The sequence below is a fragment of the Coffea arabica genome, chromosome 1e (genome assembly GCF_036785885.1).
Source record: "Coffea arabica cultivar ET-39 chromosome 1e, Coffea Arabica ET-39 HiFi, whole genome shotgun sequence".
Lineage (NCBI taxonomy): Eukaryota > Viridiplantae > Streptophyta > Magnoliopsida > Gentianales > Rubiaceae > Coffea > Coffea arabica.
Genome location: NC_092311.1, coordinates 41,524,582 through 41,542,713, shown reverse-complemented (window position 1 = coordinate 41,542,713; position 18,132 = coordinate 41,524,582). Strand labels below are relative to the sequence as shown.

The 18,132-nt window shown below is 37.7% G+C and overlaps 1 protein-coding gene, 1 long non-coding RNA gene and 1 other non-coding gene across 3 annotated transcripts; 1 reads left to right on the top strand and 2 right to left on the bottom strand.

The window, feature by feature from the left end:
* Positions 1–2,924: 2,924 nt before the first annotated feature.
* On the bottom strand, positions 2,925–8,142 carry LOC140009853 (uncharacterized). The gene is made up of 2 exons (XR_011817253.1): positions 7,459–8,142; positions 2,925–3,662 (listed from the first exon to the last, which is right to left on the bottom strand). It is a non-coding gene; the product is annotated as an uncharacterized lncRNA (long non-coding RNA).
* Positions 8,143–12,908: 4,766 nt separating this feature from the next.
* Positions 12,909–14,075, bottom strand: LOC140017535 (uncharacterized). The gene has a single exon (XM_072071488.1). The coding sequence runs from the start codon at positions 14,073–14,075 to the stop codon at positions 12,909–12,911; it is 1,167 nt and encodes a 388-aa protein (XP_071927589.1).
* LOC113719260 (small nucleolar RNA R71) lies at positions 13,402–13,508 on the top strand. Its single transcript, XR_003454804.2, has one exon. It is a non-coding gene; the product is annotated as a small nucleolar RNA R71 (small nucleolar RNA).
* Positions 14,076–18,132: the final 4,057 nt, after the last annotated feature.

Here is an 18,132-nt window from a genome sequence, read left to right as displayed (position 1 = left end):
CACATTTATTGCTTCCTTGATATTTTGGTCCATTTGATAACTCATTTCAGTACTTAAATTTAATTGATTTAGATCTTAATATATTCAGACACTTTTGATTACAGAAAAATAGAATATTTGAATTAATTAAGTGGCACTGAATTTAATGGACAAAATTTACTCCAAACAATACTTGATAAACTATTCACTTATCATTTGATGTGATATATACTCCAGTAATTTAATGGATTCAAATTTCAGATTTTGAATTTCAGAATTCAGATTTTAGATTTCAATTTTATAAAAGGCACTCTCTACATATTCCCAACTCAACTTTGCTCTTTCAGAAAACAGTGCCTAGAGGCCCTTACAACCAAAACCTGTTAAGCATCTGTCATACAAACAGATAACATTATGTCTAATGGCTAACATCATAACATATTACTTCATAATTTCACGATATTTAAAATCTGATTTTGGGTTTTGGTGCTATGTTTCCGTGGCACTTCGTTTAGGGTATGACAGCCCATTTTATGTGAGTAAATAAATACATAAGCCCAATCAAAATAATCAAATCCTTGGTGAAAGGGGAGCTAATCCTAACAATGATGCATTGCGACTTTGAATGAAGAATGACAAACGATGGGAACATTTGTTCATTGAATTTATTATATTGTGTCAATTTGATTTCTATTAGAATATAGAATGAAAAATAATTGTTTTTCTATAATCGAGAGAGAGAGAGAGAGAGAGAGAGAGAGAGAGAGAGAGAGAGAGAGAGAGAGAGAGAGAGAGAGAGAGAGGGTTTAGCCTTCCTTCACTACAAGTTGGAATCAGAAGTTCCGCCCACATACAAGCAATATTCAAGTTTGCCTTGGACATTTGCTTGCTAATAGATGGAAAAGGAAATACATCTACAGCCCTTCAAGAATGTCTACTGTCTTTGAAGAACCTGCAGGTTATCAATATCAACAATAAAAATAAAGATTTAGCAGGAAAAAAAAGTTAAATAAGATTTATGCCTGTTTTATCACAAGTGTACATTAGATTTCGATACACCAGCTATCAAACCATTGTCTAGGTTTTGCATAAAGAGCAATTTGTGGGATAAAAAGGACCCATATGTTTGAATATGTCGATAATGTCGAATATCTCTGAACCCATATGCTTGGGTCAACCTATATAATTTACAAGTTTATCGCTATTCCTAGGATAAACAACCCAAAAGGCGTCATGTAAAATGATGATTAAGCCGCAATTGTGGAAAAGCTTTATCACTTTATCACCAAGCTTGTATCTTACTGTTTCTAAATATTTTTCAGTATAATAGAAGTTGACATCGTCAACGTGATGTACTAAAATCAACCATTTATCATCGAGAAATAAAAGTGGGTGATACTTTATCTAATTAATTTTTAAATAAAGCATCGTTCATCGCCATTACTTTCTCTAATTAAATTTTAGTGACCAATGATTGATATTAATGCACGTTCGAGAGGGAGATGAAACAAGGTGGTGCCATAATAGTTAGGGCAGTCAACATCCGGATCAATTGCCATGCCATGTTGCCAATCTTGGCATCCACAGTGTAGTCCGAAAAGATTCCTTGGCTCAATAAGCGGGGAAAGGAGGATCAGAAGCCTCCAGGGTATAGTGCAAATATTACAAAAATAAATGTAGGTACTGAAACAGAAACAATAGACACAAATACTAACATAACAACAACATGTAAAGGCACAAGAAAGTTTCTCTCTTATTGTGAAATTTGTGCTAAAAAATTTGTAGGATTTTTTCATCTTGTTATATTAAAATCGACATTTATTATGTTAGTATCTATGTTACCATAATCTCTATGCTGTACTGTGCTGTCACCGGCGCCCTTGCTTCGGGATAGGCTGCCTTTTTCTTTGTGGTTTTGAAGGACTCGCATACAGCTCTGCTATGCTTAACATCCAGTGTATTGGTTTGGAAGAGCAGGAAAAGGAGTGCATGGTTGAAGGTACGGAAAAGAGAAGAACAACCATTGTTCCAATGTGCAGGTCAAAGGTTCAACCTTTTAATTTATTTTAATATTTATAAATCTAAATTATACTGACAGGTGTCGAGCCTGTGGAATAATAAATACCTACTCGAGAAAAATAAATTTTCTGTGTATAGTAGTGAGTAGGGTCGAATCCACAGGGACTGGGAAAAATTTGATTCCTTTCAAGTTCGGGACACGGGGGATTTTTATCAGAAATAAACTAAAAATAATTAAACAATTTAACTAAAAATAATTAAATAATTTAACCAAAAATAAATAATTAATTAATACAATTGTAAATAGCAATTAAATAAATGATAAATAAATTCTAGCCAAGGATACAACTACGCAGACACAGTCCATTCATCCGATCATTGATGCAAAGAAGGTTCACTTAATTTTATTAACAGGTTAGTTATAGTCGCCGATAAACTCTAACGACCAGCTTTTCCTTAATTTATTGATAACCAAGGTACGACCGTTGATTACCCCTAACCAGGAAATACTCCTAGGTACGACCGTAGGAATTAATTTCCTAATTGCATTAAAAACTAGAAAAGCCTAACCCAAATTAATAACACGCTACGAGGGTTATTTAAATCAGAATGCATGTCCCCCTAGTATGTGAAAATACTAGTTGTCACTAATATTAATCAACTAAACAATTACGGATTTAATTGATTAATTTGACAAGAGATTAATAAGTCAAATTACACATCGGGCCCTTGATATCCAATTAACAAAATAATCCCATGGAAATTAAAATAGAAAACATGCAAATATTAATAAATTAAGGAACACGTAAAATTAATTAGATCTCACAGATATTTGGGACTGCGTCTTCGCATTGATCCTTGACTAGAGGAGAAGATTAGCCACGCCTCATAAGAAAATTCCCACGCAATTTAATTGAATTCGAAGACATAAATAACTCTTGCTAGTAACTGAAAATGAAAATTTGATTCTCCGTAATCTAATGAAATAGAACTAGTTTCATGAAAGAAACTAGTCTAAAGGAAGAGACGGAAGAAAAATACAAAACAAACCAACTGAAGAGATCTTCACACCACACAAAACATGAAAGAACAAAATCCTATTTTATGACTAAAACTACCTATCTTCCTCTCCGTAGAGAGAAACTAATCTAATGTCTTATATAGCACTCGTCTAGTGCCTTTCCCTTATTTTATTTTAGCACTAGTTTCCTAAGAGAACTAGTGACGTAGGAAGCTAAGTGGAAAAGTTCAATCATCAAAGCCAACACCTTGACTAATGAGTATATCTCCCACAATAAGAACAAACTTTCTACGTGGTCCCCGCTTTGATTTCTTATTGCTAGTGGATTTCATCATATCAATTCAATTCTTCATCAGCAATTCCGTAGGAAGCTAAGTGGAAAAGCTCAATCATCAAAGCCAACACCTTGACTAATGAGTATATCTCCCACAATAAGAACAAACTTTCTACGTGGTCCCCGTTTTGATTTCTTATTGCTAGTGGATTTCATCATATCAATTCAATTCTTCATCAGCAATTCCGTTTATCAGCAATTCCGTTGGTTTGCACAATTTGGGCTGATGGTGGAAAGCTTTTAGAAGCTTTCACGTGTGGAGAAATCTTCTCAAGAAGGTCCCCTTTTAGCACTTTTCTGCTTCACTTTCTGAAATTATATCCAAATACCAAATATAAATATATATTGACAATTAAAACAATATTTGGCAAGGATAAAGAGGAAAATTAACGATAAAATTACTAACAATTAATACCCTATCAATTCCCCCCACACTTAAATCATGCTTGTCCTCAAGTATGGGAACACTAAACTCAACAATGGCTAACTCTCATTTCATTTACTGCCAAGCTACGCTTATCCCAAAATCAAGTTTTAGTGGCTAAGTGTCAAGACATATTTCTCCCGGTTAGCTCCTGAAATCATAGACTCGTCCAATTCATAGCTAACTCGTCTAAGAAATCAAAATATTAAACTAGCAAAAGTTAGCAATTGGGTCAACTGAAAATCAAAATCTCAACATTGAAGAACAAGGATCGGCAGGCCAACATGATCATAAGCTTACTTATTATTTTCTTCTCTCTTTTTTTTTTTTTATGATAATAATTAATTTTTTTTTTCAATAAATGCTCAGTCCCAAGCTATTCAAGTCTTTTGACGTGAACTCTGACATTTTTAGATGAAAGAGACCAGTTACTCAACTTTTCACAGCTTCAGGACTACCTACTCATAGATATCGCCACTTTTTGACGCGAAAGTCGACACTTGTGGTGAAGACTCCCGGTTACTGGGTGACGGCACTAGCGGAGTAGAGTCATTTATTAATCACAATTAAAGCACCAGAAAACCAAATATTTAAAGATCATGGCCCACGTCATCTCCTAATATGGAGAACTAAGATCAACAATTGCCCAATCCACACAACAATTGCTAGTAAAATATTTATATTGCCTAAACAATTTAACCATAATTTGCATCAAGTCATTAAACTCATGATATTCACCAAGGTAATATGCTTTTACTTGCCATCTAAACAAAATTCATAGGATAAATCACAACCAGCAATAGAAGAGTGAGTTGCCACATTTATTCATCAAGACAACAATAAGAAAAGCAACAATTTAAAGAAACTCCAATCAAATCCAAATCTCCCCCCACACTTAAAGCACACATTGCCCTCAATGTGACAATTAAACAGTAAAAGTAAGAAGAAGGGCAACGAAACTCCCCTGAAGTTGTCAAGACAGTGGCGGGTTAGGCGGAAGTTGAGGTTCAACACCTGCGTGGTGCATAAACGCCGCCAAATTCTGTGCCATGCTATGCACATTAACATCAATATTTGTTACCTGAGCCTCCAGTTTTTGAACTCGCATCTGGAGTTTAGTGTTCCCATACTTGAGGACAAGCATGATTTAAGTGTGGGGGGAATTGATAGGGTATTAATTGTTAGTAATTTTATCGTTAATTTTCCTCTTTATCCTTGCCAAATATTGTTTTAATTGTCAATATATATTTATATTTGGTATTTGGATATAATTTCAGAAAGTGAAGCAGAAAAGTGCTAAAAGGGGACCTTTTTTAGAAGATTTCTCCACACGTGAAAGCTTCTAAAAGCTTTCCACCATCAGCCCAAATTGTGCAAACCAACGGAATTGCTGATAAACGGAATTGCTGATGAAGAATTGAATTGATATGATGAAATCCACTAGCAATAAGAAATCAAAGCGGGGACCACGTAGAAAGTTTGTTCTTATTGTGGGAGATATACTCATTAGTCAAGGTGTTGGCTTTGATGATTGAGCTTTTCCACTTAGCTTCCTACGGAATTGCTGATGAAGAATTGAATTGATATGATGAAATCCACTAGCAATAAGAAATCAAAGCGGGGACCACGTAGAAAGTTTGTTCTTATTGTGGGAGATATACTCATTAGTCAAGGTGTTGGCTTTGATGATTGAGATTTTCCACTTAGCTTCCTACGTCACTAGTTCTCTTAGGAAACTAGTGCTAAAATAAAATAAGGGAAAGGCACTAGACGAGTGCTATATAAGACATTAGATTAGTTTCTCTCTACGGAGAGGAAGATAGGTAGTTTTAGTCATAAAATAGGATTTTGTTCTTTCATGTTTTGTGTGGTGTGAAGATCTCTTCAGTTGGTTTGTTTTGTATTTTTCTTCCGTCTCTTCCTTTAGACTAGTTTCTTTCATGAAACTAGTTCTATTTCATTAGATTACGGAGAATCAAATTTTCATTTTCAGTTACTAGCAAGAGTTATTTATGTCTTCGAATTCAATTAAATTGCGTGGGAATTTTCTTATGAGGCGTGGCTAATCTTCTCCTCTAGTCAAGGATCAATGCGAAGACGCAGTCCCAAATATCTGTGAGATCTAATTAATTTTACGTGTTCCTTAATTTATTAATATTTGCATGTTTTCTATTTTAATTTCCATGGGATTATTTTGTTAATTGGATATCAAGGGCCCGATGTGCAATTTGACTTATTAATCTCTTGTCAAATTAATCAATTAAATCCGTAATTGTTTAGTTGATTAATATTAGTGACAACTAGTATTTTCACATACTAGGGGGACATGCATTCTGATTTAAATAACCCTCGTAGCGTGTTATTAATTTGGGTTAGGCTTTTCTAGTTTTTAATGCAATTAGGAAATTAATTCCTACGGTCGTACCTAGGAGTATTTCCTGGTTAGGGGTAATCAACGGTCGTACCTTGGTTATCAATAAATTAAGGAAAAGCTGGTCGTTAGAGTTTATCGGCGACTATAACTAACCTGTTAATAAAATTAAGTGAACCTTCTTTGCATCAATGATCGGATGAATGGACTGTGTCTGCGTAGTTGTATCCTTGGCTAGAATTTATTTATCATTTATTTAATTGCTATTTACAATTGTATTAATTAATTATTTATTTTTGGTTAAATTATTTAATTATTTTTAGTTAAATTGTTTAATTATTTTTAGTTTATTTCTGATAAAAATCCCCCGTGTCCCGAACTTGAAAGGAATCAAATTTTTCCCAGTCCCTGTGGATTCGACCCTACTCACTACTATACACAGAAAATTTATTTTTCTCGAGTAGGTATTTATTTTCGGGGTGTTCTAGACTTAGAAGAGGATTTGGGTTTCACCATTTCTCCAAATGTCACTCAAATCAACAACAGACAACAATTCTCAACAAAATTTAGAACCAACAAATTCAAAGCAATAACAATTGTAATAATCACTGTGGCCTCTCTATTAGTCAATTTGAGACCCAATTAATGCCCACCAATTCAATCAATGCCCGAAAACAATTCCAAACAATTAAATTTAACGGGCAAAGGACATCCAACTAATTTCACTCGAACAAACTATGAGCAGTGTTAATGTCTAAATAAATCATCAAATTTCAGCAATTAGACACAATACCACTCAAAATCTCAATAACTGTCTCCAATTGGACAGTTAATTACACACTCAACCAACCCCAATAACCATTCAAATCAACAAACAAATGCAGGAAGGAGCTACCCACAAATAAGAAACAACTCAAATGACCCGCCCAAAGCACTGCTAAATCCAAACACACCAATCAGGATCACAAAATAGCAGAAATTAAAACGGGGCCAAGTGACAAGTAACTCTCAAATCACCCCCAACAATTCTCAAACAAATGAACTGGCACAAGAGACGTCAAATTTAATCCCCACAGATGAAATAAAAGCCTCAAGTAGTTAAAACCCAAACTCTATTCAGCAATGTAATGAACACCAGAAAATATCCGCAAATGGAGCAGCAAATAAAATTAATTCCACCCAAAATTAACCCCAGAAAATGCCCAAGTCACGTCCTGCTTTTATCCATCAGAAGACCCAAGAGAAAAAAAAATGCAAATTCCAGCAATACAGATCCTGGACAGTACTAATCGATGGAGAAATAGCAATACCTTCACCTGTCAAAAATTGGCAGGTGGTGTTTGCTGGCTGTCTGTGTAGGTGGAGTGTGGTAGTCGCGCAAGGAGAGGGAGAAGAGACGGTGCAGCAGCGACAAGAGGTGGTGAAGCTTGCGCGAGGGAGGCAGCAGCTTCGGTTGCGGCTGGTGTGGTGCGCGCAGGTGGAGGCGCGCTAGCTAGCGAGAGCTAGCTCAAGCTGGCGGACGGTGGAGCTGAGCTGGTTGGGGGTAGAGAGCTGGACTGCCGTGGGTTTCAGGAGGCAGTCGGCTGCGGCTATGGGCTGGGAGGAGGAGCTGCGCGAAGACTGGATGAGAGAGAGATGAGCTGAGGGAGGTGCGACTGTGAAGATGGAGCTTGAAGTTGCGGCGATGGCAGCAGCAGCAGAGGTCAGGTGAGCTGAGCTGGAGGTTGGCAGTGTTGAAGGTGCAGTGGGCAGAGTTAGCGGCGAGCAGAGTGGAAGAGAGGGACGGTGGCGGCAGTCTGTGGGTTGCGGCAAAGAAGGAGGATTGTGGTGGTAGAGAACCAAGCAGAGAGAGAGAAGAGGAGGCGAGCTGCTGGTGGACGTGGGCTGGTGGTGACTCGCGCAAGTGGAGGTCGCGCAAGGAGAAAAGAACGAGGCGGAGTGTGCGAGGAAGAAGAAGGAATCGGGGAAGAAGAAGAAAGAAAGAAAGGAAAGAAAGAAAAGAAAAAGAAAGAAAGAAAGAAAAAGAAAAAAAAAATAGAGTTTTTGGTCTTACATTTTTTTTTTTTTTTAAATTCAGAAATTGAATTGCTGAAAAACTAATCGAATGTTAAGAAAGGAAGTAATTGTTTTTTGATTTTTTTGATTTTTTTTTTTATTGCAAAAATTTGAATTTTTTTTTTTAGTTCGTCAAACATGGCGTGGGCACGCCAAGATTAGAAAGCATTCTCTGACTTGAGAATCAGTTTTTGAACATTAACGCGTGCCCTCTCCGCGCGGGCACGCCAAGATTCCACTTCGTAATGTTGAGATTTTACCAACATGGCGTGGGCATGCCATGTTTTAGAAACATCCTCTGACCTTGAAATTGGAACTTGTAAGATTAATGCGTGCCCTCTTCGCACGGGCACGCCATGATCACCTGTCAAAATAAAAAAAATTGGGTTGCCTCCCAAAAGCGCCTTTCTTTAACGTCTTTGGCTAGACGGAGTCTAGAATTTGCTTAAACTAAGCAAATCGGGTCTTCCAGTTGTATCATTTCCACCCGTTCAATTGGAAATCCTTCATAATACGGCTTGAAACGGTGACCATTCACCACAAATTTCTTCTCCGTTTTCAAACTTTGGTTCTCTACTGCACCATAATGAAAGACATTAGTCACAACAAAAGGGCCAATCCAACGAGAACGTAATTTACCTGGAAATAGTTTCAATTTGGAGTGGTATAGTAAAACTTTTTGCCCGCAGACGAATGTCTTCCTAGAGATCTGTTGGTCATGAAAGATCCGATTCTTCTCCTTATAGATCACTACATTCTCGTATGCTTCATTTCGGATTTCTTCCAACTCTAGTAATTGTAACTTTCTTTGAATTCCGCCTTCCTCGATATCCATGTTGCATTGTTTGACCGCCCAAAATGCTCTATGCTCAAACTCGACCGGGAGATGACATGGCTTTCCAAATACCAATCGGTAAGGGGACATGCCAATGGGTGTCTTGTATGCCGTCCTATATGCCCATAGTGCATCCTCTAGTCTCATACTCCAATCTTTCCTATCGGGTCGGACCATCTTTTCTAGAATTGATTTGATCTCTCGGTTCGATGCTTCCGCCTGACCATTTGTCTGAGGATGGTAGGATGTAGAGACTTTGTGCAAGACACCGTATCTCCTAAAAACTGCAGCAATTGTCTTGTTACAGAAATGAGTACCCCGATCACTTACAATTGCTCGCGGCATCCCAAAGCGGACAAAAATATTAGACTTAATGAATTCTGCAACCACTTTGGAATCATTAGTGCGAGTGGCCTTTGCTTCTATCCACTTCGAAACATAATCTACAGCAAGCAATATATACAAAAAACCAAAGGACGAAGGAAAAGGACCCATAAAATCAATGCCCCAAACGTCAAAAATTTCAACAAAAATCATTGGGGTTTGAGTCATTTGATCCCTACGAGAGATATTACTCACTCTTTGACACTTATCACATGACTTACAAAATGAGTAGGCATTCTTGAATAGAGTTGGCCAATAGAATCCACTCTCTAGCACCTTACGAGCCGTTCTCTTCGGTCCAAAATGACCTTCACATGCAAAAGAGTGACAATAGGCTATAATAGATTGAAATTCAACTTCACTTACACATCTACGGATGATTTGATCGGCACCCCGCTTCCAGAGGTAAGGATCATCCCAAATGTAGAACTTTGCATTGCTCCTCAACTTGTCTCTCTTTGCCTTAGGCCATCCTGTAGGAAATTTGTCAGTGACTAGAAAATTAACAATATCTGCATACCAAGGCAAAGATGAATTAATAGAAAATAAATGCTCCTCGGGGAATGCTTCTCTCAATGGGATGTCATCTTCGGTGACTTGTACTCGACTCAAGTGATCTGCTACCAGATTCTCCGCCCCTTTCTTATCTCGGATCTCCAGATTGAACTCTTGTAGCAACAATATCTACCGTATTAATCGCGATTTTACCTCTTTCTTGGTTAACAGATACCGCAAAGCTGCATGATCAGAAAAAATAATAACTTTAGCACCAAGTAAATAAGACCGAAATTTCTCTAAGGCAAAAACAACTGCTAAAAGCTCCTTTTCGATGGTTGAATAGTTCAATTGAGCTCCGTTCAAGGCTCGAGATGCGTAGTAGATAGCATGGGCTGCCTTTCCCACTCTTTGACCCAATACCGCACCAACTGCATAGTCACTGGCGTCGCACATGATCTCAAATGGGAGGTTCCAGTCAGGGGGTTGGATAATAGGTGAGGAGGTCAATAACTCCTTTAACTTATCAAATGCCTCCTTACATGTTTCATCGAATTCGAAGGATACATCTTTTTGTAAAAGTTGGAATAAGGGTGCTCCAATTTTCGAGAAATCCTTGATGAACCTTCTATAGAAACCTGCGTGACCCAAGAAGGAACGAACTTCCCGCACACTCGCGGGGTAAGGTAAAGTAGATATAACATCTATTTTTGCCTTATCAACCTCAATACCTGTAGATGATACAACATGACCCAAAACTATCCCGTGTTCAACCATAAAATGACATTTTTCCCAATTAAGCACGAGATTAGTTTCTATACACCTTACTAAGATCAATTTCAGGTTATCTAGACAGTTTTCAAAACTTTCACCATATACACTGAAATCGTCCATGAAAACCTTAATAATCTTCTCAACATATTCTGAAAAGATACTTACCATGTATCTTTGGAAGGTAGCAGGTGCATTGCACAATCCAAATGGCATCCTTCGGTATGCAAATGTTCCAAATGGGCAGGTGAAAGTAGTCTTCTCTTGGTCTTCGGGTGCGATGGCAATTTGAAAATAACCTGAAAATCCATCCAAGAAACAATAGTAAGCTCGACATGCTAATCGCTCCACCATCTGATCAATGAAAGGGAGGGGAAAATGGTCCTTTTTCGTGACGGCATTTAGCTTTCGGTAATCGATACACTGTCGCCATCCGGTGGGCTTTCGAATTGGTACGAGCTCACCCTCTTGGTTTGATTCCACTGTCACCCCTGCCTTCTTCGGGACCACCTGTACTGGACTTACCCACGGGCTATCTAATATTGCAAATATAATTCCAACGTCCAGCAATTTTAAAATCTCTTTCTTTACGACCTCCATCATGAGAGGATTTAATCTCCGTTGAGCTTGCCGTACGGGTTTAGCATTCTCCTCGAGTCGAATTCGGTGCATACACACCGCAGGGCTAATTCCCTTGATGTCGGTGATGGTCCATCCTATCGCCTGCTTATGTTCCCTAAGAACTCGAAGTAGTTTCTCTTCTTGAACCTTTGATAAACCCGCGGAGATGATCACTGGAAGTGTCTCCCCTTCACCTAAGTATACATACTTTAGGTGTTTCGGCAGTGGTTTTAGTTCCAAGACAGGTGCCTGCACCACAGATGGAAGTAACCTTTGGTGAGGTTCGGGTATGAAAATCGGTGCAAGATCATACCTTGTCTTCGTGGTTGGTAATGTTTGCAACGATCCAATCACGCATTTAAGCTCTTCACTCAACTCTACCCTAGAGGTCGTTTCGGACTCAAAGTGCCTGGTCAGGACGACCTCTAGTTCATCCCTGCCTTCAATTTCAAAAACCTCCTGTATAGCATGGTCAATAACATTTACCGAGAAAACAGAGCCAATATTTGAATCGGATGGATATTTCATGGTCTCAAAGATGTTAAAGTGAACAATCTCACCATCAAATTCCATAGACAAAGTACCTTTATTAACATCAATTTTGGTTCGGGCTGTGCTCAAAAAGGGTCTACCTAACAACAAAGGTGACGGATCACGAGAGTGTTCATCCTCCATGTCGAGCACATAAAAATCAGCTGGAAAAACCAATTCGTTAATTTTTACCAAAACATCTTCAATCAATCCGTCAGGGTATGCATTGGTCCTGTCAGCTAATTGGATTATTATCCCAGTCTCTTTCAAAGGGCCTAAGTTTAAGGAAGCATTAATGGACTTTGGCATGACATTAATTGAGGCTCCCAGGTCTAACATGGCCTTTCCAATCAAAGTATTACCTATCCTACAAGGAATAGTAAACATACCTGGATCTCCGCATTTTGGTGAAAGTTTCCTTTGTAGAATTGCTGAAACATTCTCCCCAACTATAACTCGTTCATCCCCCTTCAACCGCTTGCGGTTGGCACACAGGTCCCTCAAAAATTTTGCGTACCTGGGTACTTGTTTAATCGCATCCAGCAGGGGTATGTTGATCTCCACCTTGCGAAAGATCTCCAAGACCTCTTTTTCCTTGTCTTGCTTCTTTGGTTTCTCTAACCTGCTAGGAAAGGGAGGTGGATTAGTTTTAGTTGTAGGAATTGGGTTCGAGGGTACCTTTGCATTTTTGTTGTCTGTGCCCTCCTCTTCCAATTCTTTCTCAATCCGTTCCTCGTCCTTGTCTTTAGGAATCACCGGTTCGGGTCCTTGAACTTCCTTGCCACTCCTTAAGGTCATTGCGCTTACATTCTTTGGATTTGCCTCAGGTTGAGATGGCAACTTTCCTTGAACTTGGGACTCCAACCGGTTGATTGTTATAACCATTTGATTCATTTGATTTTGCAATGATTGCACCTGTCCCAGTTGATTCCTCATACTTTGCAAGTCTGAATCCGTCTTTTGTTGATTAGCAAGTAATTGCTTCATCATCTCTTCCATGGACGGACTTGAGTTTGAAAGTGGTGGTGGTGGTGGTGGGCGATGATGATACTGCTGTTGGTGTCCTTGCTATCTATTTGGCACAAAGTTAGACTGCCTATTTCCTCCATAACTAAGGTTGGGGTGATCCCTCCAACCAGGATTGTAGGTACTTGAGTATGGGTCGTACGGCTTTCTTGGCGCGGGCGCGTGGCCAGCCATGTTCACCTGTTCAGCAGTTTCTTCTTGAACCAATGGACACATTTCCGTAGGATGACCCACGGCAGTGCATACCCCGCACACTTTGGCTTGCGATGTATTCCCCACAGCTAGTTGTCGCACAAAAGATGTCAATTCGGAGAGTTGCTGTTGAATAGAGGATGTTTCTACCTCATTCACCCTACGCGTCGGGATGTCCTCTCTTGAACCAAACTGCTGTGAGTTCTCAGCCATCCCTTCAATCAACTCCCAGGCTCCTCGAGGAGTTTTGTTCACCAACGCTCCTCCACTTACAGCATCGATTATACTTCTGTCCCTGAAAAGTAATCCCTCATAGAAATATTGGATGAGCAGTTGCTCACTTATCTGATGTTGAGGGCATTTGGTGCACAGTTTCTTAAACCTCTCCCAGTACTCATAGAGAGACTCGCTTGGGTGTTGTTTGATGCCACATATCTCCTTCCTTAGGCTTGCAGCTCGAGATGCCGGAAAGTACTTGTCCAAGAATTTTTTCTTCAATTGGTCCCACGTGGTGATACTACCAGGCGGTAGGTAGTAGAGCCAGTCTTTCGCGGAGTCCTTCAAAGAGAAGGGGAAGGCCCTCATCTTTATTTGCTCTTCAGTAATTCCCGAAGGCTTCATACTGTTGCAAACGACGTCAAACTCTTGCAAGTGCTTGTAGGGCTCCTCACCTGGTAGACCATGAAAAGATGGCAAGAGATGAATTAGACCAGATTTTAGTTCAAAGGGAGTGTCATCATTTAAATGTGGAAAAGTAATGCACAAGGGCTGCTGATTTAAATCAGGAGCAGCCAACTCCCTTAGTGTTCGTGCATTTGCCATAGTGACTTCCTCTTGGTCTGAATCACTTGAATTGTCACCAGACAAATTTGTCGGCTCAACCTCTGGATCAAGTTCCTGAGGTGCAATATCGTATTGCTCCTCCCTGAGCCGCCTGGTTTCTTTCCTCGTTCTACGCGCGATCTTCTCTATTTCAGGGTCGAAAATTAATTCACCTGTACGAGAAGAGCGAGGCATAAACTAGAAAAATACCAAAAAAAAATGAACTTAAAAAGAAACAAATGATTAACGCCAGTCCCCGGCAACGGCGCCAAAAATTGACAGGTGTCGAGCCTGTGCAATAATAAATACCTACTCGAGAAAAATAAATTTTCTGTGTATAGTAGTGAGTAGGGTCGAATCCACAGGGACTGGGAAAAATTTGATTCCTTTCAAGTTCGGGACACGGGGGATTTTTATCAGAAATAAACTAAAAATAATTAAACAATTTAACTAAAAATAATTAAATAATTTAACCAAAAATAAATAATTAATTAATACAATTGTAAATAGCAATTAAATAAATGATAAATAAATTCTAGCCAAGGATACAACTACGCAGACACAGTCCATTCATCCGACCATTGATGCAAAGAAGGTTCACTTAATTTTATTAACAGGTTAGTTATAGTCGCCGATAAACTCTAACGACCAGCTTTTCCTTAATTTATTGATAACCAAGGTACGACCGTTGATTACCCCTAACCAGGAAATACTCCTAGGTACGACCGTAGGAATTAATTTCCTAATTGCATTAAAAACTAGAAAAGCCTAACCCAAATTAATAACACGCTACGAGGGTTATTTAAATCAGATTGCATGTCCCCCTAGTATGTGAAAATACTAGTTGTCACTAATATTAATCAACTAAACAATTACGGATTTAATTGATTAATTTGACAAGAGATTAATAAGTCAAATTGCACATCGGGCCCTTGATATCCAATTAACAAAATAATCCCATGGAAATTAAAATAGAAAACATGCAAGTATTAATAAATTAAGGAACACGTAAAATTAATTAGATCTCACAGATATTTGGGACTGCGTCTTCGCATTGATCCTTGACTAGAGGAGAAGATTAGCCACGCCTCATAAGAAAATTCCCACGCAATTTAATTGAATTCGAAGACATAAATAACTCTTGCTAGTAACTGAAAATGAAAATTTGATTTTCCGTAATCTAATGAAATAGAACTAGTTTCATGAAAGAAACTAGTCTAAAGGAAGAGACGGAAGAAAAATACAAAACAAACCAACTGAAGAGATCTTCACACCACACAAAGCATGAAAGAACAAAATCCTATTTTATGACTAAAACTACCTATCTTCCTCTCCGTAGAGAGAAACTAATCTAATGTCTTATATAGCACTCGTCTAGTGCCTTTCCCTTATTTTATTTTAGCACTAGTTTCCTAAGAGAACTAGTGACGTAGGAAGCTAAGTGGAAAAGCTCAATCATCAAAGCCAACACCTTGACTAATGAGTATATCTCCCACAATAAGAACAAACTTTCTACGTGGTCCCCGCTTTGATTTCTTATTGCTAGTGGATTTCATCATATCAATTCAATTCTTCATCAGCAATTCCGTAGGAAGCTAAGTGGAAAAGCTCAATCATCAAAGCCAACACCTTGACTAATGAGTATATCTCCCACAATAAGAACAAACTTTCTACGTGGTCCCCGCTTTGATTTCTTATTGCTAGTGGATTTCATCATATCAATTCAATTCTTCATCAGCAATTCCGTTCATCAGCAATTCCGTTGGTTTGCACAATTTGGGCTGATGGTGGAAAGCTTTTAGAAGCTTTCACGTGTGGAGAAATCTTCTCAAGAAGGTCCCCTTTTAGCACTTTTCTGCTTCACTTTCTGAAATTATATCCAAATACCAAATATAAATATATATTGACAATTAAAACAATATTTGGCAAGGATAAAGAGGAAAATTAACGATAAAATTACTAACAATTAATACCCTATCATATACCAAATTATGAAAAAAAAAAGCTTTGTGATCGAGGTTGACTGGTTCAATTGTCTATTTCTTACTGATAATAGGGTTTGATCGATTTTTCTTTTTCTTTTTTTTTTTTTTTGCAGGCTCTATATACAACCGGACTGATGCTATAGTCAGTTTGTATTCAGCTAATCAGACCGGACAACCCAGTTTGGATTTTGATGCACAAGATCTATTCTATGCTTACATTTTGTGTAAAATTTAAGAAATGGTTAATAAGAGCGTTTTTTCGAGCCATGGTTTTTTTCTTTGATATGTCACCATTAAATAACTTAAGGGTTGCGAATATTTCATTTGATTTGGCATTTGCATGAGCATCTTGTCTTCGAAGAATTTTTTTTTTTTTGGTTTAGAACAAATGCTGATATAAAGGAACTAAAGTGAGAAATTTTATGAAACATGCAATCACAATTAAAGCACTCCTTTGCATTTAGACACTCTTTCAAATTAGCTACACCTTTCTGGAAAAAAAAAACCATCATTTCAGGTTCCTCTTAACAAAATGGGCACCCATTGGCCAACTCGTTTTAAAAATGGTAAAGAAAATTAAAAATATATTAAAGTAAAAAACAAAATAAATGTCCTACACTTTTGCTCGTGTCAATATTTCATTAATCACTGGTCTACTCGGCTGATAAAACTATAAAGGTGAAGTAAGTCCCACTGGTTTCTTTAAGCCCTCTCCTAGATTTTTTGAGTGAAGTTTTCATTTTAAGCTTAACTATTAATGGAAAGTCGTTTGTTGCGTTATTATACGGTGTCATTAAATTATGTATTTGAATGAAATTACAAACAAATTCAAATTCAAATTAACTCACAATTGCTGGAATTAAACTTTAATATTAGCAGCACCTTTAGTCTTGGAGTCTCTGACATTAACCATTAGACCAAGGCAAGATCTCGACAAATTTTGGCTATTTCAAAGGGATTTTTCTAATTAGTGCTTATTGGATAATTGTTAATACACCTAAATTTCACCTAATCTATCATGTATATGCATATATTAACTATGGATATAGGCAAGTCGAGCTGCTCGCTGGCTGCTCAGTTAATTGCTGATCAAGTTTGAGTTTAAGCACGAATTACTCGACAGATAAATCAAGTCGAGTTCGAGCCAGTTATAAGCTACCCAATGCGTGATGAGTAGCTCACGAATATTTATGTAATTTAAATAATTTATATTTTTAATTATGAAATGACCATTAAGGGTTTATGTTTTAGCTAATTTACCAGAAGCTTTGCACACTTAATAAAATTCTATAATGGCAAAAAAGTAATAACATAATTGTAGCAAACTAAAAAGAGAAAACCTTAACAAAAATCTGGACTTGAGCTTTAAGGTTCAAAACTAGTTCAACTACTCAAACTCAATAAGGCTTGATCTCGAGTTGAGTTTGAGATTTTTCAAGCTTTCTGCAAGATGAATTCAAGTCTCTATACACTTGCTCGATCAAGCTCAAGTACAATAGCAAAACATGCGAGTCGAGTTGGAGTACAACATAACTTGGGTTTAACTCGATTCGACTTGACTCAACTCATGTACATTACTAATATTAACAATTATTACAATTTTTAATTAATTTTTTTTTTAAAAAAAAAAATCTAACACCTAAATTACAACTTAACGAGTGCTCCCGTTAGACCGAAGATATCTATGTCCAAACAACAGTTTTTTGAACAAAGGGGACATCCATTTTTTTTTTAACATCCATTAAAGGGGACATCCATTAACATTGGTACATTTTTGACAAAAATTTACGCGACAATTTTGCCTGATTAGTTTATATCCAATTGGCTAATGTATAGATTCTACCCCATTCAGATTCTGTCGGTGCGACACTATCCATTAGGTGCTGACTCGTATGTTTTGTCATTATCTATTAGATTGTTCTGGTTGGGTCAAATTTTCAAACTATGTCCACGTTGACAACAACTGTCGTGGGAAGGGTCAACAATTTTGCCTGGTTTATGTCGGATTACTTTTCCAATTAGAATTCCTAATTTATATCCTATCGGATTAGTTTTCCAATTAGAAATCCTACTCTATATCCTATTATTTCGCTGACTCGTAGTTAATATAGTGACACCGTTGCATGGACCAAATAAGATTGTAAGACTATTATTTGTTTTGATAAGTTACCTGTATTAAGATAGAGTATACGCTGACTGTGTATAAATTTATCCGATCTTATCTCTCTGTCGTTCGGAACCTTATAAATATGGAAAGTTACCTTATT

Coding starts and splice junctions, on each gene's coding strand:
- LOC140017535 (XM_072071488.1), bottom strand. CDS start 14,075: ATGCCTCGCTCTTCTCGTACAGGTGAATTAATTTTCGACCCTGAAATA.